Source organism: Falco punctatus, assembly GCF_963210335.1.
Source record: "Falco punctatus genome assembly, chromosome: 5".
NCBI lineage: Eukaryota > Metazoa > Chordata > Aves > Falconiformes > Falconidae > Falco > Falco punctatus.
In genome coordinates, this window is record NC_137584.1 from 28,495,949 (window position 1) to 28,512,669 (window position 16,721).

At 36.6% G+C, this 16,721-nt stretch overlaps 1 protein-coding gene across 2 annotated transcripts in view; it reads left to right on the plus strand.

Annotated features, from left to right (window-relative positions):
- Positions 1 to 16,721, plus strand: part of ASAP2 (ArfGAP with SH3 domain, ankyrin repeat and PH domain 2) — a 101,937-nt gene that overhangs the window by 64,172 nt on the left and 21,044 nt on the right. For both annotated transcript variants that reach the window (XM_080387848.1, XM_080387849.1), the window contains exons 10-20: positions 1,054 to 1,157; positions 1,279 to 1,348; positions 6,809 to 6,896; positions 8,717 to 8,765; positions 8,875 to 9,041; positions 10,400 to 10,533; positions 11,618 to 11,712; positions 13,414 to 13,603; positions 14,046 to 14,131; positions 14,313 to 14,428; positions 14,912 to 14,979. In XM_080387848.1, coding sequence (XP_080243974.1) covers positions 1,054 to 1,157; positions 1,279 to 1,348; positions 6,809 to 6,896; positions 8,717 to 8,765; positions 8,875 to 9,041; positions 10,400 to 10,533; positions 11,618 to 11,712; positions 13,414 to 13,603; positions 14,046 to 14,131; positions 14,313 to 14,428; positions 14,912 to 14,979 — 1,167 coding nt within the window. The remainder of the gene's footprint in view (positions 1 to 1,053; positions 1,158 to 1,278; positions 1,349 to 6,808; positions 6,897 to 8,716; positions 8,766 to 8,874; positions 9,042 to 10,399; positions 10,534 to 11,617; positions 11,713 to 13,413; positions 13,604 to 14,045; positions 14,132 to 14,312; positions 14,429 to 14,911; positions 14,980 to 16,721) is intronic.

A 16,721-nucleotide genomic window follows, 5' to 3' on the forward strand; every position in this document is an offset into this window, starting at 1 on the left:
AAGGTTTTATCTCATATATATATCTCATATCTCAAGATCATATTCCTATTATATGAGACACACTTTCTCACCTTTTTAGCAAAAGGAGTTTTTTTAATCAAAGCATTAAGTTTATTTCTTAATAACTCTTTTAAGTTTTTGCTTAGAATAGTTCAGATAGTTGAGTTGCTTGCTTTGTGGGTTTTTTCCTTGCTATACTTATATTATCCGCCATGTATCACAGAGGTGTATTGCATCCATAGAGCAAAGATAGTAGAAAAGAAAACAGTAAATATTATAAGTACTACTCATTGTTACTGTATGCATTGAAAAGTCCATCCCATGTTACCACTGCTAATATAGTATGACACATCAGATTTCTCATTATCAGGTTCTTATTTTTTAAGAAGTTGGGCTTTTGCAGCAGGTGGGTCCTGCCTCTGCGTCGTTCTAAGAACAGTGAGAAGGGTTTAGTTAATCCTTGTCAGTTCCTGTCCCAGAATTCTACTTTGTACAAGAAATTTTGGTTAAGTTATTGTTCTTATGGAAATAACTTTTCAGTTTTCCTGTATGCCACCTGAACTGGTTCTAGGAGGTCTCTTCTGCTTTCAGACAGTAATGACTCAGTTTCCACAAGGAAAACTACTTCTTCAAATTTCTGTATGTAATTTTTTTACAATGGAAGGGTGCACTAGGGATTGCAGGTAATAATAATTTTTAGTCTTTGTACACTGCAGTGTTTGCATGAGTTGGAAAGCCTGCTGCTCAATTAATTTTTTGGTAAACACCTCCATATATTAAGGCCAATAGTAAAGATAAATAAAAGCAAGTAGGAGGATTTTGGCAGGTGATAATGGCTGATAATGTAGCTGATAATGGCTACTTCTCAAATTTTTGTTGTGCCCTCTGAATAAATAAGTGGATCTTGTTCTGTCTCATTGAGGAAGAAAAATGTGCTTCGTGTGGCCCTGTAGGGTTAGAGCAGGAAGGAAAGGCTCTGAAGCTCATTAATAGGGGAGATATTTTGGTTGAAGGTGTGGAATGCATTATAAATTGCTGTTCTGTATATTTCAGGATTCTCAGATTCGTCAGAGTACAGCTTACAGTTTACATCAGCCTCAGGGAAACAAGGAACATGGCACTGAACGAAATGGTAGTCTGTACAAGAAAAGTGATGGGTAAGTACTGCTGGATTATAACTAGGGGAAAAAAATTAGGTCCTAAGAGCTGAAGCAACGTAATACTAAATATATTAAAAACTGAGTCACTTTTTTTTCTTCTTCTCCCCCTTTAAACCAGAATCAGAAAAGTATGGCAAAAAAGGAAGTGCTCAGTTAAAAATGGTTTTCTTACAATTTCCCATGGTACAGTAAGTATTTGTTTACAGTATTTTATGTACATGGTTGCTAATACAAAAAGGCAAGCTATGCTGGTCTATATTTATAATTTGGAATTAAGCTAGGTTCCTGATGCAGTGTTTTGAACATGATGGATAGTTTTTTAAGGCAGTCTTTCAGAAATATATTAAGACACACACAGCATCTAAAACCACAACTGTTTTAATGTTCATGACTGTTAATGGGGATAAAATGGCTTTTTAAATGACTCATTTAGTTCATGTAAACTGTTCATATTTTACCAGACTATCTAAAAATACAAATTCTAACTTCCTTTTTTTGGAAAGATATGGTTGGGCATTAAGCCATCTTTTAGATACGGGTTAAACAACTTTTTATATTTACAAGACAAACTGAGAGAATGCTGAATATTTTTTCTACCCTGTATTTGCTGCTCTGTGGTAATCTGTTAGGAAGGCAGCTTTCCTAGGGTGTAGCTGTTGAGGAAAATCAACTCTGAAAGCAACTTCTACCAGAATGACAACAGAGAGTTAGAAGTCCCTTTTAATTTGCTACCAATATTTGAAACAGATTTACAAGCTCTTAAATATTTATACCTAAAGTTTTAAAACTTGGTATTTTGGACCTTGTACACTTGGCTTTGAACTCAGCTGGTTTTGCTTTCCTGTAACTTTTCTCTTTTTATATTACTTTCTCAAAACTTTTGAGAAAGTTTCGTAAGGCAAAAATTGGTAGTGACATTATTTCCCATTCTTGGTCTAATGAACAGTACTGTGTCTTGATCCTGTAATGAACCGTTCTGTTCTTCATCCTGTTATGCCTGTTGCTATGACTACAGGTTGACCCTGGCAGCAAAAATGAATCAATCTCTCATTTGTGCATCTAACCACAAGCTGTTGCCTTCTGAACTGACAACTGGGAGTTAAGGAGGAGTGCAAAACTGCGCTTGCGAAGTAGAGTAGTTACTGTGGCTTTGGAATTATCTGCCAGTTTATCCCTGTTCTCATTTGAGTGTGTATGAGTACATCTTTGTTAGAGAAAAGTCTATCAGTCTGTTCCATACTGGTGTCTCCATGTGCTGTAAATGTGCTTGGCATTGGATGTGTTGTAGTGGTACCAGTAGAAGCGTAGCTAGGGCAGCTCAGGGCTGGCAGAGGCTACAAAATCCACTTGTGGAACACAGCTTTGAAACTTTCACATGCAAGTACAGTTACTGAGTCTATCAAGATACTGTTGTTCTTCTCTTTTTATAAGCTGTCTACCAGATGGTCTAACATTTTTAGAAGCAGTAAGTTCCCACTGAAATCAGTGGAGCTGTAGCTGGAAGTCAGTTGCTAAGGTGGATATGAGTTTAGATATGTGGGTTTCACAGGTGTGGTCTTGATCTTTTTATGTTTCAAAATCAAGAATACCCTCTTGTTTCAAAATATACTCCTAAAAATTATTTTTTGCTTATCTGCTCACTTTCCCCTTATGTATTGATTGCAATTTTGTGTAAAAAATTAATGCTTGTTTCATAGACGTTGAAATAGGTAGAAGTGATTTCTGTTTGTTAAGAATTTCCTGGGCTGCTCTGAATGTCTTCTGAGACTTTTGAAGCAACAACATTGATTTCCAAGCTTTCTCAGGGTTAGTATCTCCTGGTGTCTAAAATACGATATGTTGTTCTCTCTTACCAGCTGTTCATCAAAATGAAACATCTCTTAGAAGTTCAGTTGTCAGTTTTGTTTGCGTTATCTGATACAAATTTGTAAATGCTTTTCCTTTAAAGGCTAAGTATTCTTTGTGGATTTCTGTGCTTTGGTCATGTAGCCTCTCTTTATTGAGGGACTACTGTTTCTGTTAGTTTCTAGAACGGCTATCTTCAGGCAGTTGCAAACGCTGTATTCTGACTGCCAGGTGCTGTTGGCATGCATGGGTAGAATAGGGTTGGTTCTCTGTCAGTCACCCAGCTGTAATGCTGAATACATGTGTCTGCATTGGCACATGTGCAGAAGTTACACTTTTAGACAACTAAGAGCTTCAAAGAAATTAGGATTCATAGGGCAACGTGCAAGGTAATGATTGATGGAAAAAAAGACATTTTGTTGGATGTGCAAGGTAATGGTTGATGGTTCCTTTGTGTAATTGTTAGCAGTTGGAAATCTTCTGACATCTACTTGACTGCAATTTAACGCATGTGGAAGAAAAAACTATGATAGAAGCAGATTGAACCATGTAAACAGGAATTCCTAAGTGGTTTCTGGATCAAGAAGTCACAAGAGAAAAACTTGTATTTGAGGAACCTCAGATCCCTCAAAGTTAATCTGTGTTTAAGGAGTTTAAATGGAACTTGGTCATTGTCTGCAAAAAGGGAATACAAGAAACTCATTACATGAAGGAATCTTTTTTGTTGTTGTTCTTTCTTTACTGCTGGAAACTTTAATCTACAGTTATGATTAACAGGACAATCTGAAGGCAAAAGAATCACATTTAATCTTTTGATTCTTAAGTAAATGACTGTGATATCCAGAAAAAAATGCATGATAAAATCAGCCAACCAGTCTGTTAAGTAAGTGGACACATTTGCTTGTGCCTTTTGTAAAAATCAGCTCTGTATCATGGCACTCCTTTGTATTTTTTTAGAGGCCCCAGCTTTTGGTTCCTACACTTACCGTTTTTTGCTAGAATGGATTGTAAGTCAGTTTTGCTGTATAGAGGGTTACTGTTTCTGCAGGAAGGAACATGAGTTGATGCTGACATCTGCGTGTATGGCATGAAAGGTGGCAGCACATCTTTTCGGGGTGTTGGTGTGTTAACGTTGGTGTCCAAAAATTCAGTAGTAGTCTGAAATTTAGTTGTCTAATCAAAGACTTGAGCAGGAAAATGAAGCCCTGAGGCTTCAAACAAGTAGTGTAATAGCAGTTACACATTTGTTACCGTTTTCTGCTTCTAGTGTCTCCTAATCCTGCCAAACGTGAGGATCCCTGTACAGCATAGGGTGGCTAAGGAATTTATACAGCCTTACCTCCCTTTGTCTTGTGGCTCTAACTTCTCCGCAGGCAGCATCCGCTGTGTGATGGAAGTGTGTTGTCCACCAAGTAACGGGTGCATGTTGGGGAAGTGAGTTCAGGGAGGCTGTTACTTGGCTACAGGATAGAAGCATGAATAAGGTGGTATCAGCCACACATGAAGATGTCAGGATTAATAAGGATACCCTTATTAATGCTTACTTCAGGTTGGGAGGTCCTCAGTTAAAAGCTTTGGAATTTGTTTGGAATCAAGATCAGCACATTGGCCCGGGTTGTGTTTTAGGTTGTTGCAGCCATTTCTTTATATTCTCAGATCCTGATATGGATCTTAGTGCTGTGCTTTCCTATCCGGAGAGATGAGTTCTGTGTGTTTTGGTCCTTCAGGCCTCTCTGAAGCTTTCTAGTGATCCAGTTACAGCCTCATATTTCATAAGTTACAGAAAACTAGTTAGGTCCTGAATGTGCTTCAGATCCAAAGGACTGGGGGCAAGTTGATTCTTTCTTAACTGCAGTTTACTTGTGTTTTTACATTCTCATAGAGCTTGTGAGAAAGGTATATATGAGTTGCCCAGTGGCTTGTTTACCAAGTACTTAAATTTTTATTTTTGTTTGCTTTTTTTTTTTTTTTTTGTATTTTCATTGTAGGCAGCTTCTGGACACTTCTTGGACAAGCAGTTACATTAACAAATATAAACATTGGGAACTTTAGTGCTATGGATATTAAGTATATTTAAATATAACCGAGAAAATGGGCTCAAGCTTCCGTTTTCAAGAAGTTTTCTTGCATGCTTCTAGTTACAAAGAACTGTTGTTGATAGGCTAAAATAATGAAAACTGTATGGGCTTATACTACTAAAAGGAATGTCTGGAATTTGAAAAGCTATTTACTAGGCAGAGAATACAATTAATTAATTGTCATCTTGCTGCCTTCAAAACCTCTCTTGGGTACAATTTGTTTACGTTGCCCAGCAAGTGACCTGCAGGTTTGTTGTTTCAAAGCATGCATGACTTTGTTATTCTGCTGCTTATGTTGGGCAAAGCATGAGCATGCTGTTTCTCAAGGACAACATGCTTCTCGTCTTTTTTTATTTTTTTAAACAGTAAAAAAATATATGTAATTCTTTTCCTTCTTATGTTTCTCCATGGTTTTGATTTTTTTACTGGTCTTCAGATACAATGATGTTCTTTTTTGGCCAACATCATCATTATACAATTATTTCAAGGAAACCTGTACTCTTCAGACTTGCTCTCCCTTCATTTTTGAATGAAAGGTTTTCATTAATAAGTTTGAAGAGATTGAGAAGATCTACATTTCTTATGATTCATTGCAAGTTAATTACATTATGTGGTAGTTTAGCTTCATTTTATAATAGTTCTTGTTTAGATTATTATATCTTGTTTTAGCAACTCGATAGGTTAAAATTATTAGAACGCAACAAGTGCAGTAACGTGTTTATAGATATTGCTGTCTTTATAATAGTACATTCGTAATGATTGAACTGTTATTTTTCAGATATTATTGTCTAGACTAGAGCCTCTCTGGTTAAATTTGATTTCTGATTTATTTATTCTAAAAGAAGAGTGAAACTTGTTATCCATTGCAGCAGGTGCAAGCCGTTCCTCAAGTCAGGATTGCAAACATATCTTTCTAGGTCTTACCCCAAGTCTGTAGGACAGGCAAATTAAGGGAAAGAACACATTAGTACAGAGATGCTATTTGAAAAGTCTTTGTAGCCTTTATGAGACTTTTTCAGAATGAAGTTTGCTTGTGCATTTTGCTTTTAGTAAAACACTGCCACTTTTTCTTCAGTAAGGAACTGAAATAACTGAGAGGAACTTGACTAGAAAATATGTATCACTATAGAATATATTTTGTTTCTCTACGTTTTTTAGTAATGAACTATCTCAGCTTAGTTTTGCATGTTTGTTGCAAGACTTCTTTGTGCAAATTTCTTATTTTCCTTCTCAGTGTCACTTTACTGGTTTTAAAATTGAGCATTTGTTCTAAACTAATTATTTAGATTCTTCAAAGACATTAGCAGGAGTCAAATTGTTTGATTATTGGAAACCTAGACAACTAAGTTTTTTTGAACTAAATGTCTAAAAGTTAGGAGGATTACTCTTACATAAAATGAATCTCTCTGTCATACCTGATTCCTTCATATAAGTGTTACTGGTAAGGTGATCAGAATAGTGATAATTAAAGTGACTTTACCCCTCTCCCCTTTCAAAATTCTAGTGTCTATCCAGTTATGAGTGAACAAAATAGTCAATTATAAAAAAAAAATGTAGTTTACAAACTGTGATGCAGGAGAAAACATAAATCAAAACATGGGTACCTTAAAGTAACAGCCATTTGTCAAGTCTTTTTGACCAATGGGGTGTTACTCTATGTTTTCAGACTGCAGGGCTTGATCAGTAATCAAAATACTAAAATGTGTATGTTTTATCTTCAAATAGGCTAACCGACCTCCAGCAAAGCTCAATCTGTTAACCTGCCAAGTGAAAACAAATCCAGAGGAGAAAAAATGTTTTGACCTCATATCACGTAGGTTTGTTGTTTAGGTCTTTTTACTTGCAGCAAATATCAGAGTTTTGCATTATTTCTGTAGATGTGTCAATAACACACTTAAACATTTTCACAATTGTAGAATGCCTGCCTTTATAAAATGTCCTTCCTATGACAATTTACCATTTTACTTATTTTAGCATAATGCAGCTAACTGCCTGTTTATGTGGAAAACCACTTGTTTTTAAAGCTGTCTTTATTCCTTTGTACATCATTTTGTGCTACCTTACAATAGAGTAACAGTATTTTTGCTGTGACATCATTCCTTATATTGAAAATGTCATAGCTAATGATCTTGAAAAGTTACCACTTTTGTACAAGGTCAAAACAAGCTTTTAAACCATGACATTTAAGCATAGTGGTTGCTGTGTAACTGGAAAAAATACTGAAAACTTCAGTTTTGTTATCTCTTAATAGATACAAAAATGACAGAGTGTACATATTAAAACCACTGAAACCTAATAGTTTCAGGAACTTAATGAGATGATATGAAATTGTACAGTAGAATGTTTCCTTTGTTTTCTCACTGCAACATTTTAATGTATTTATGAACTCAATAGAAATACATTACTAAAATATGTATCTCAAATTATTTGGGGAGAAGAACATAATATTCCTTATTTGTTCATTTACTGGAGCATGAAGTTCTTTTGTATTAGTAAATGTAAGTGTGCTACTTATGTTAATAGACTGGTACCCATGTATGCAATATTTTTCCATTTCTGCACAAGCAAGTGATCTTCTCTCTTTGCTTTTGCGCTTTCTTTCTTTGTTGATGACTGTGTCATATCTTGCACAGTATCAGCTTATCACAACATTATCTTTTGTCCTGTCATACCTATGAGAAGTCATAACTGGCCTCTTACCTTTCTCCAGATCACTTTCTCACTTTGATTTACTATAGAGTGTAAAAGCATTCCTTGTTTTTTTAAATACTGCAAATTGCTGTATCATGGCAAGATAACATCTCTTATTCTTTATCTAGCATTTTCCTTTCTGTCTTTTCATGTATCCTTACTCTCTTACTATTTTCCATGTTTGAAACTATCCTTTAGTATCTTTTTGCCTGAATATTTTTCAAACTTCAGGAATTTTCAGCCTAGGATATCTTTTTGTCAGTAGCTTTACCTCTGTTCTTCTCATCAACTATTCTAACTTTAACTCCAAATCAAATTGTATCATATCTCATTTGTTTCACAGACTTAAAATGTATTATGCTTTTTTCTTCAATAGCACACTATGATAATGCTTAGAATTTCAAGAGTAGTAATAAATTGAAATTTTTGAGCTTGATTTACTTGAAACAGCTTAGAGCTTATTCCAGTTGTAGTTTGAACTTTGTGTTTGGCAAAATTTTTTTGCCGTTTTTGATTACTGTGGTTTTAAGAGCTCATTTGGAAACTTTAAATCTTTCTTATACATAGATAAACTCAAGTACAGACACTATATTTTACTCACACCACCACCCCCCAGCATAATTTTAGACTTGTGATTACTGACGTTATATCTAAAACATGGAAAAATTACTGTTCTCCTGTTGCTTATGTGATAGAAGCACAGCACTGAAGAAAACGGTTTCTGTTTAAAGAGCAACAAGCCACATCAGTAAACATAGGTGAACTGTGGATAGTAAGAGTGAAACTTGCTAAATAGACTTTTTGCCTATCACTCCAGTGATGAGACTAGAGACTTCAGGAGTCATACATCAATTAATTTTAAATTTTTCTGAGAGATTTCTGCAAAATCAGTTTTTCAGTAATTTATTTTTTTAATCAGTATGTGAATTATTTATTGTGCAGATGACAGAACATACCACTTTCAAGCAGAGGATGAACAGGAGTGTCAAATGTGAGTTACATTGCTAAGTTTATTTTTGATACTGGTGTTCTACTGAGATGTTACCTTGAACTTCAGAAGTGCTGAAACATTTAATAGCAAAATATTACTGCCATTTTAGATGGACATCTGTGCTACAAAACAGCAAAGAGGAAGCTTTAAATAATGCATTCAAAGGAGATGATAACACAGGAGAAAATAATATTGTCCAGGAACTGACAAAAGAAATTATATCTGAAGTCCAGAGGATGACTGGAAATGATGTGTGTTGTGACTGTGGAGCACAAGGTGACTCAATTAAGCATATTTCTAATTGGTAAAAATTCTGTGTCTCATGAGAGTATTTAAGCTGATGTTTTATGCTTTCACTTTTACTGCTTATATCACAAAAATTATACACAGTAGAATATGCTAACAATTTAATTGCACTACTTCAGTAAGATTGATGTGCTATATGCATATTGTCAGTAAGGAAAAAAGTTACTAAGAAGCTTATTTTTCTCCCATGTATTTTACTAATTGTAACTTTTGCTTATATAAGTCAATTGAACTTACTTTATTAGCCTGTATTTTACATAAGATTTAGGTGAACTGGACAGCAGTAAAATACTGGAAGCATTTTCCTATACACATTTTTATTATTTATTTTTGGTAATGTTTGACTTAGCGAGTGAGCCAGGGGATATGTCTAAGACTGTGCTTATTTGGAAGAGAATGTACCTGCTGTCTACAGTTCACAGTGTTGGTTTTGTAGATCGATGAATTTCTACTTTTATCCTCTTCAAATGATTTTTTAAATCCTGCTGCTTCCTGTGTTTTTTTTATGTTACAGTGGCACTGCAGAACTTGGGGTTTTTTTATCTGAAACTGCAGCTGAAAACATTAGATCTAGAGGCTATATGCACTTTATTATAAATCAATAATAACTTCCAGCAATAATACTGTATAAAAACTATGGGAAGAGTCAATCCTGTTGTCTTTAAAGAGAACATTCTAAATAACTACTACCAAACTTTTATCAAAGAAATGAAATTCTAAGCTGTCTAATACTTCAGAAATTAATAATTTGCCTGGAAGATTAGGGAATGTTATAGCAAGAATGCATAATACCAGGAGAAAAGACAAGCAAGGGTTACAAAAGGAGAGGGATGAGCTTTAGTATGTTTTAAATAGTTGAGTGAGAAACCATTGTAGTGCGGTGCTGTATGTGTACTTTAGAATCACTGCTGCTTCACTTAGTCTGAAGTCTATACTTGAAATACAAAAAAAACCCAACCCTGCAGGTGTTGTTATTTCAGTTTGAACTGCACCTATACCACCAGTTGAGAATGTGACACCATTATATTGGTGGTGGAAAAATGCAGTTTTTGAAAGCTGTGTGGAGAGCGACAAACTGGACTGTTTGAGTAGCTCTCACACTGAGAGCAATGGCCTTTACAAAAAACAAACAAACAACCCCCCCCCCCAAAAACCACAAGCAAACAAACAAAAACCCCAACAGAGTAATGTAAAGACTTAAATAAATAAAAAAGATAATTCACATACAGGTATCTTATTTTACAGAATTTAATTTCTGTATAATAAGTTTTCTAGAATTAAATAACTGCCTGAATAAATTTTAATTTTGTGGGTGCTTTCTGTTTCAGATCCTACCTGGCTTTCAACAAATTTGGGAATTTTAACTTGCATTGAATGCTCAGGAATCCATAGAGAACTTGGTGTTCACTATTCCAGAATGCAATCACTGACATTAGATGTGCTGGGAACATCTGAACTTTTGGTAATCAAATTACTTTTATTAACTTAAAAATAGTTTCTATAAAATACTTCCAACACAAGTATATTTTTGTCACCTGGAGTACTGCATTCAGCTTTGGGTCCCCAAAGAGGGGACAGCGGACCTGTCAGAGCAGGCTCAGAGGAGGGTCACAAAGATGATCAGAGGGCTGGAGCACTGCCTGAAAACAGGTTGAGAGAGTTGGTGGTGTTCAGCCTGGAGAAGGGAAGGCTCTAGGGAGAGTTTTTAGTGGTCTTTCAGTACTAAAAGAAGGGTAGTAGGGCATGTAGTGACAGGACAAAGGGAAGTGGCTTTAAACTGAAAGAGGGTAGCTTTCAATTAGCTATTAGAAAGAAATTCTTTACTGTGAGGATGACAAGACACTGGCACAGGTTGCCCAGAGAAGCTGTGGATGCCCCATCCCTGGAAGTGTCCAAGGCCAGGCTGGATGGGGCTCTGAGCAGCCTGGTCTGGTGGAAGGTGTCCCTGCTCATGGCAGGGGGTTGGAACTAGGTGATCTTTAAGGTTCCTTCCAAACCAAACCATTCTATGATATGTTGTTCCAGTCCTGAAGGTTGCCTCTGGACAAGCATAAATTAAGAAAACTTAATTCTTCAATTTTAAGGGAACCTCCTGGAACATAGTGTCTTACTGTAAACTTTGCCTGATCTTAAAATTCAAATTACTAGAGGCTACAGAGTTTTTGTGTTTCCAAGTCTTTTTACCCTTGGTTGCTTTTTAAAAGAACACAGTTGTTTGACATATGAATGTGCCTCTCAGATTAAAAATTTAAGGACTTCATAAATACTTACTCCATTAATTATTTAGCATTATTTTAGGAGAGAACTGTAATCCTCAAAGGAAGAAAATGTATTCAGCTTTGCTACACAAAGAAGTTTCCACATATCAGCTGTTCTGTTACAGTTCGTGTGTGTGTTCTTACCCAGCACAAAGTATTTGCTGGAATCTAGGAATCAGAAACAAAAAGCCCCAACTCCGATTTTCCCTTGTCCTCCCACTAGTATGTGCATGGCCAATAACTGAACATGTTTACTAAGTGATCTGTGGATTATGCTTTTTTAAACAGCTTGCAAAGAATATTGGGAATGCTGGGTTTAATGAGATTATGGAATTCTGTCTGCCAGTTGATGAGATGGTCAAACCTAATCCAAGCAGTGATATGTAAGTAAAGAGCCACTACTTCTGAAAAAGGCAGGCATTTAATGTAATATTGCTAATGGGTTGTGCCATTATGGTTTGCACCAGCAGGCCATGGAGGGCATAATGTTTTACACATAGCCTTACAGTCAAGGATTAAACCTTTTTTCTGATGCTTTGCATGCCTCTTTTATTGAACTTTATCTGATTGTACCTTCCCTAATAGTAAAGATAATTTTACCAGCCCTCTGAATCATGATTTGTGGGACAGAAACAAATTAGCCATGACTTGTTTGGAATTTTAAAGACTTACAAGGGTAGCAATTAAAACCACAGCTATTAATTTTGTGCTATTTAAAACAGAATCAGAATAAAGTGCACGTGTTACCTGAAAGATACTGAACACCTAGTGTTTAGAAGCTATACCTAGGACTTAAGTCCATAACTATGTGGAATGAGGACAGAATATTTAATTGAATTCCTTGAAAAAAACTGAACGGTGATGGCAGAGACACAGCAAGAACAGCTGGCTACTTGGCTGGGTATTACTCTATCAGAAAAGAGCTAGTAAATGATGCAGAAACAAGCCCAAAAGAATTGGCTTTGGATTAAGCTGATTTTACGTTATTTGGACTTTCACCATTCTGACAGAACCAGCATTAAACCATGCAGTTTAAATAATTCTTGCCAATTATATTCAAGTGTCAGTACTATCAGTAATAATAGAGAATATTAATAATTAGAAATAGTAATAATTTGACAATGCTGAATCAATAGCATACGAAGACTTCTAAATATTCATATTTAAGATAAATCATTTAGTTTGATACTTCTGCATATCAGTATTTCATTTAATGAAATGAGAACCTGAAGACTGGCTTTTTTTTTTAACTGTGAAGGAATACTGTCATATGCTTTAGGAATAAGAGCTATCCATTGATTCAATTTATTTGATTTTTTTTCTTTTTGCCCATTATGTAGTATCTAGATGATAAAGTATGACTTTGTTACATGTCTTCTGTGCGGTGTTACATACATCCCAAAAGCTGGTAAGGAGTTATGCCTTTGGGAGGCATGCAAGCTCCCCTCTTGCTGTGATGGAAAGAGTAGTCATTTGTTGGTTGAGTATCAACAGCAGAAGGGGTAACTCATATGCTGATTCAAGTGTTCTAAGTCTTCACCTCAGTTCAGAGGTGAAACTAAACACTCCACTACATCCTCCCTGTTACAGTTGTGATCCAGAGTTGCTTTACAGAACGTACTCGCTGCTGTCAATACAGATCCAAGGCCTGGATAGTCTATGCGTCAGAGGTGTAAGACATATTTTTGTATCCCATGCCTTCTGTCTCTTTCCAGCATGTGTAGGAGTTCAAGTCAGGTAAACATAAACCTGCAAGGCTGCTCTTAACAAACCAGCATTATGAAGCTTTGATGTATCTTCTGTACCTAGACCTGGGTAATATTGATCTCAACTTCACACCAGAGTTCAGAGGGGAAAATTCATCATCTGTCTTCATACTGGATGTTTGAATCATCTTCTGTAGCTGTGTTTCATACTGGAAATACGAGACTGCATGTCTTACATGCATATTTAAAAAGAAAAATTATACTGAATGAGAAATAGTCTTTCCCAGATTTTATTTCAAATTACTTGCATGTATTTATGGAAATTCTAATGAGTATCTTCTGCTAAAAGTTATAGAAGTAAATTATATTCAATTTCAGGAATGCAAGAAAAGATTATATTACTGCCAAGTACATTGAGAGAAAATACGCAAGGAAAAAGCATGCTGACAATGCAGCTAAATTGCATGCTCTTTGTGAAGCAGTCAAATCAAGAGACATTCTTGGATTAGTCCAAGTATATGCTGACGGTGTGGATCTCACAGAAAAAATTCCACTGGCCAATGGCCATGTAAGTACTGTAAATTTTATTGGACAAATTGTTATAAGTGCAATATGCTTTCATTAATCAAAAATGGCTGGGTTTTTTTTTTCTTATTTGTAAATAATATTTGAAACACTGTTCTGAACACTTGTCCTTTTAGTGACATAATTTAATGGTAACAGAAGATATTATCTAAAACAGTTTCTATACACTGTCATTATTTTAAATGTGTTAAAATGTTAAATATTAAATCAATCAGTAATCTATTAGTTTTCAACCCACTTTTTTGTTTACTTCAAAGAAACAAAAGGGAAGCAACAAAAGTCTTCACAAGACATGTTTTAATGGTAGCATGTCTGGATATTTTGAAATGAAAAGTTTTAATTGATCTAATTTGTGTCTTCGTAAAATTCCTGCTTCTCTGTAGATCAGAAAAAACAAATGTCCTCTTTTTTTTTTTTATTCTTAGGAGCAAGATGAAACGGCACTTCACCTTGCTGTTAGGTCAGTTGATCGAACATCCCTTCATATAGTTGACTTTTTAGTGCAGAACAGGTAAGTGTATGGAAAACTATTATTGATACTGCTTTTATGTCAAGTAATATAAATACTAAAACTAATTCTAGTATTTGCAAATGTAATTTTATTCTTCGAAAATCTTGTAATGAGAAAGGTTTATTAATATAGGATAGGAAACTAAGTTTAATCAGCTTTCTTCTTTTTTGTACTCCAATAGTGGCAATCTAGATAAGCAAACGTGTAAAGGTAGCACAGCCCTGCATTACTGCTGTCTGACAGACAACGTCGAGTGCCTCAAACTGCTGCTGAGAGGGAAGGCTTCTATTGAAATAGGTAAAAGGGTAATGTGTACTTCAATTTTGTATTTGTCACTGCTTCAGATAAGAAACAATGAATGTGGAAGAAGTGCATTTTCTCCTCAATTGTTTATCATAATTCTGTGAATACAATCTTCATTATAAAAAAACACACACCAGTATTCAGTGTTTATTTCAAGCTTAAAATTTCCTTACACATTACACTTGTTATTTTAACAAATCTAGATAAGTACTAAGACTTTTAGCTGATACCTTGTCTAGTTTTATACTTGCCATTTCATGGCTATCATTCCATATATATGGCATGTTAGGTTGCTACTGCTTGTTACATTCGGAGGGTTGGTATGAGTTGGACCAACATGTGAAGAAAAGAGATGAACTTTAGAGTGTGTTGGTCTAGTTCTTCACTATGTACCTGTAGGTTTGTCTTTATCTTTAGCAATGGTCATGTTAATAGTGACAGCTATCATCATAATTTTCTTTTCTTGCTGTAATATAGCTAACGAATCAGGAGAGGCACCACTTGATATAGCTAAACGTTTAAAACATACTCACTGTGAAGAGTTGGTAAGTATGGCATATTATTGTATGTTTGTGTATTTTTAAACAGAATCATGTCTGAATATTTAACATTTACAGTTAAATATGCAACTAATATATTCCAGACAGAATAGTTGTAGGCTTACAAATAGTTATAAGTTAGATGTGTTTAAGAAGAAAACCACGTTTCTTTTCAGATGCTTTGAAAAGGCTAAACTTCTTGGAGCCCACGAATTATACTGTTTGAGCTATTAGTCCCAGATCCACAAGTAGGATCCCTTCAGTAATTTGCAGACACCACCAAGCTGGGGGAGAGTGTTGATCTGCTTGAGGGCAGGAAGGCTCTGCAGAGGGATCTGGACAGGCTGGAGCGATGGGCCAAGGCCAGTTGTATGAGGTTCAACAAGGCTCAGTGCCGGGTCCTGCCCTTGGGTCACAACAACCCCAGGCAGCGCTACAGGCTGGGGCAGAGCGGCTGGAAAGTGCCTGGTGGGAAAGGGCCTGGGGGTGCTGGGTGATGGCCGGCTGAACGTGAGCCAGCGGTGTGCCCGGGTGGCCAGGAGGGCCAGCAGCACCCTGGCTTGTGTCCGACACAGTGTGGCCAGCAGGACCAGGGCAGTGACCGTCCCCCTGTACTGGGCACCGGTGAGGCCGCACCTCGAATCCTGTGTTCAGCTTCGGGCCCCTCACTGCCAGGGGGACTTGGAGGGGCTGGAGCGTGTCCAGAGACGGGCAGCGGGGCTGGGGAAGGGTCTGGAGCACAAGTCTGATGAGGAGCGGCTGAGGGGCTGGGGTGTTTAGCCTGGAGAGGAGGAGGCTCGGGGGGGACCTTATCGCTCTCTACAGCTGCCTGAAAGGAGGCTGCGGGCAGGTGGGGGTCGGTCACTTCTCCCAGATAACTGGTGATGAGACAAGAGGAAAACACCTCAAGTTGTGGCAGGGGAGGTTTAGATCGGATATGAGGAAAAATTCTTCACCAAATGGGTGGTCAAGCATTGGATGAGGCTGCCCAGGGAGGTGGTGGAATCACCATCTGTGGATGTATTTGAAAAGATATGTAGATGTAGTGTCTAGGGACATGGTTTGGTGGTGGACTTGGCAGTGTTAGGTACACAGTTGGACTTGATGATCTCAAAGGTCCTTTCCAACCTAAGTGATTCTGTGATTCTAAGTGTCTCATGTCTTACTGAAATGGCATCACTGAAGTACTTTTTATGGGTGAGGGACATGGATGAAGGCCATTTTCTTATTGCCCAGAGAAGTTGTGGATGCCACATTGTTGAAAGTGCTCAGTGTTACATTGGATGGGACTTTGAGCAACCTGAGCTAGTGGAAGATGTCGCAGCCTATGAGCGGGTAGGGACAACAACACTAGATAACCTTCAAAAGTCTGTTCCAACCCAAACCATTTTGTGATTTTTTGTCAAGACAAGTTGTATGCTGTCACTACTTTTAGTAAACAAGAAAAATGGATTAGTGGGTTCAGGGCTTCTTCACAAGTGAGTCTGATTCAAAAAACAAACAAGTGCCATTGCAGTTAATTTCTTTGACTTGGAATTTCTAAAGCAAAGCAAATAGGATGTGGTGCTTATTCTCAGAAAATGGAGAATGGACCTAGAGTGGTTAATGAAAAGACTGGTTGCTTTAGATTTCTTTATGTTGTATTTGGTCACAGAGCATAATTCTTTAAACTTAGCCCAGTACAGTAATTTCCAGATTACCGAAATCTGTTTTTAAAATAAAATTAGTACTTAGAAACCGAGGTTCTT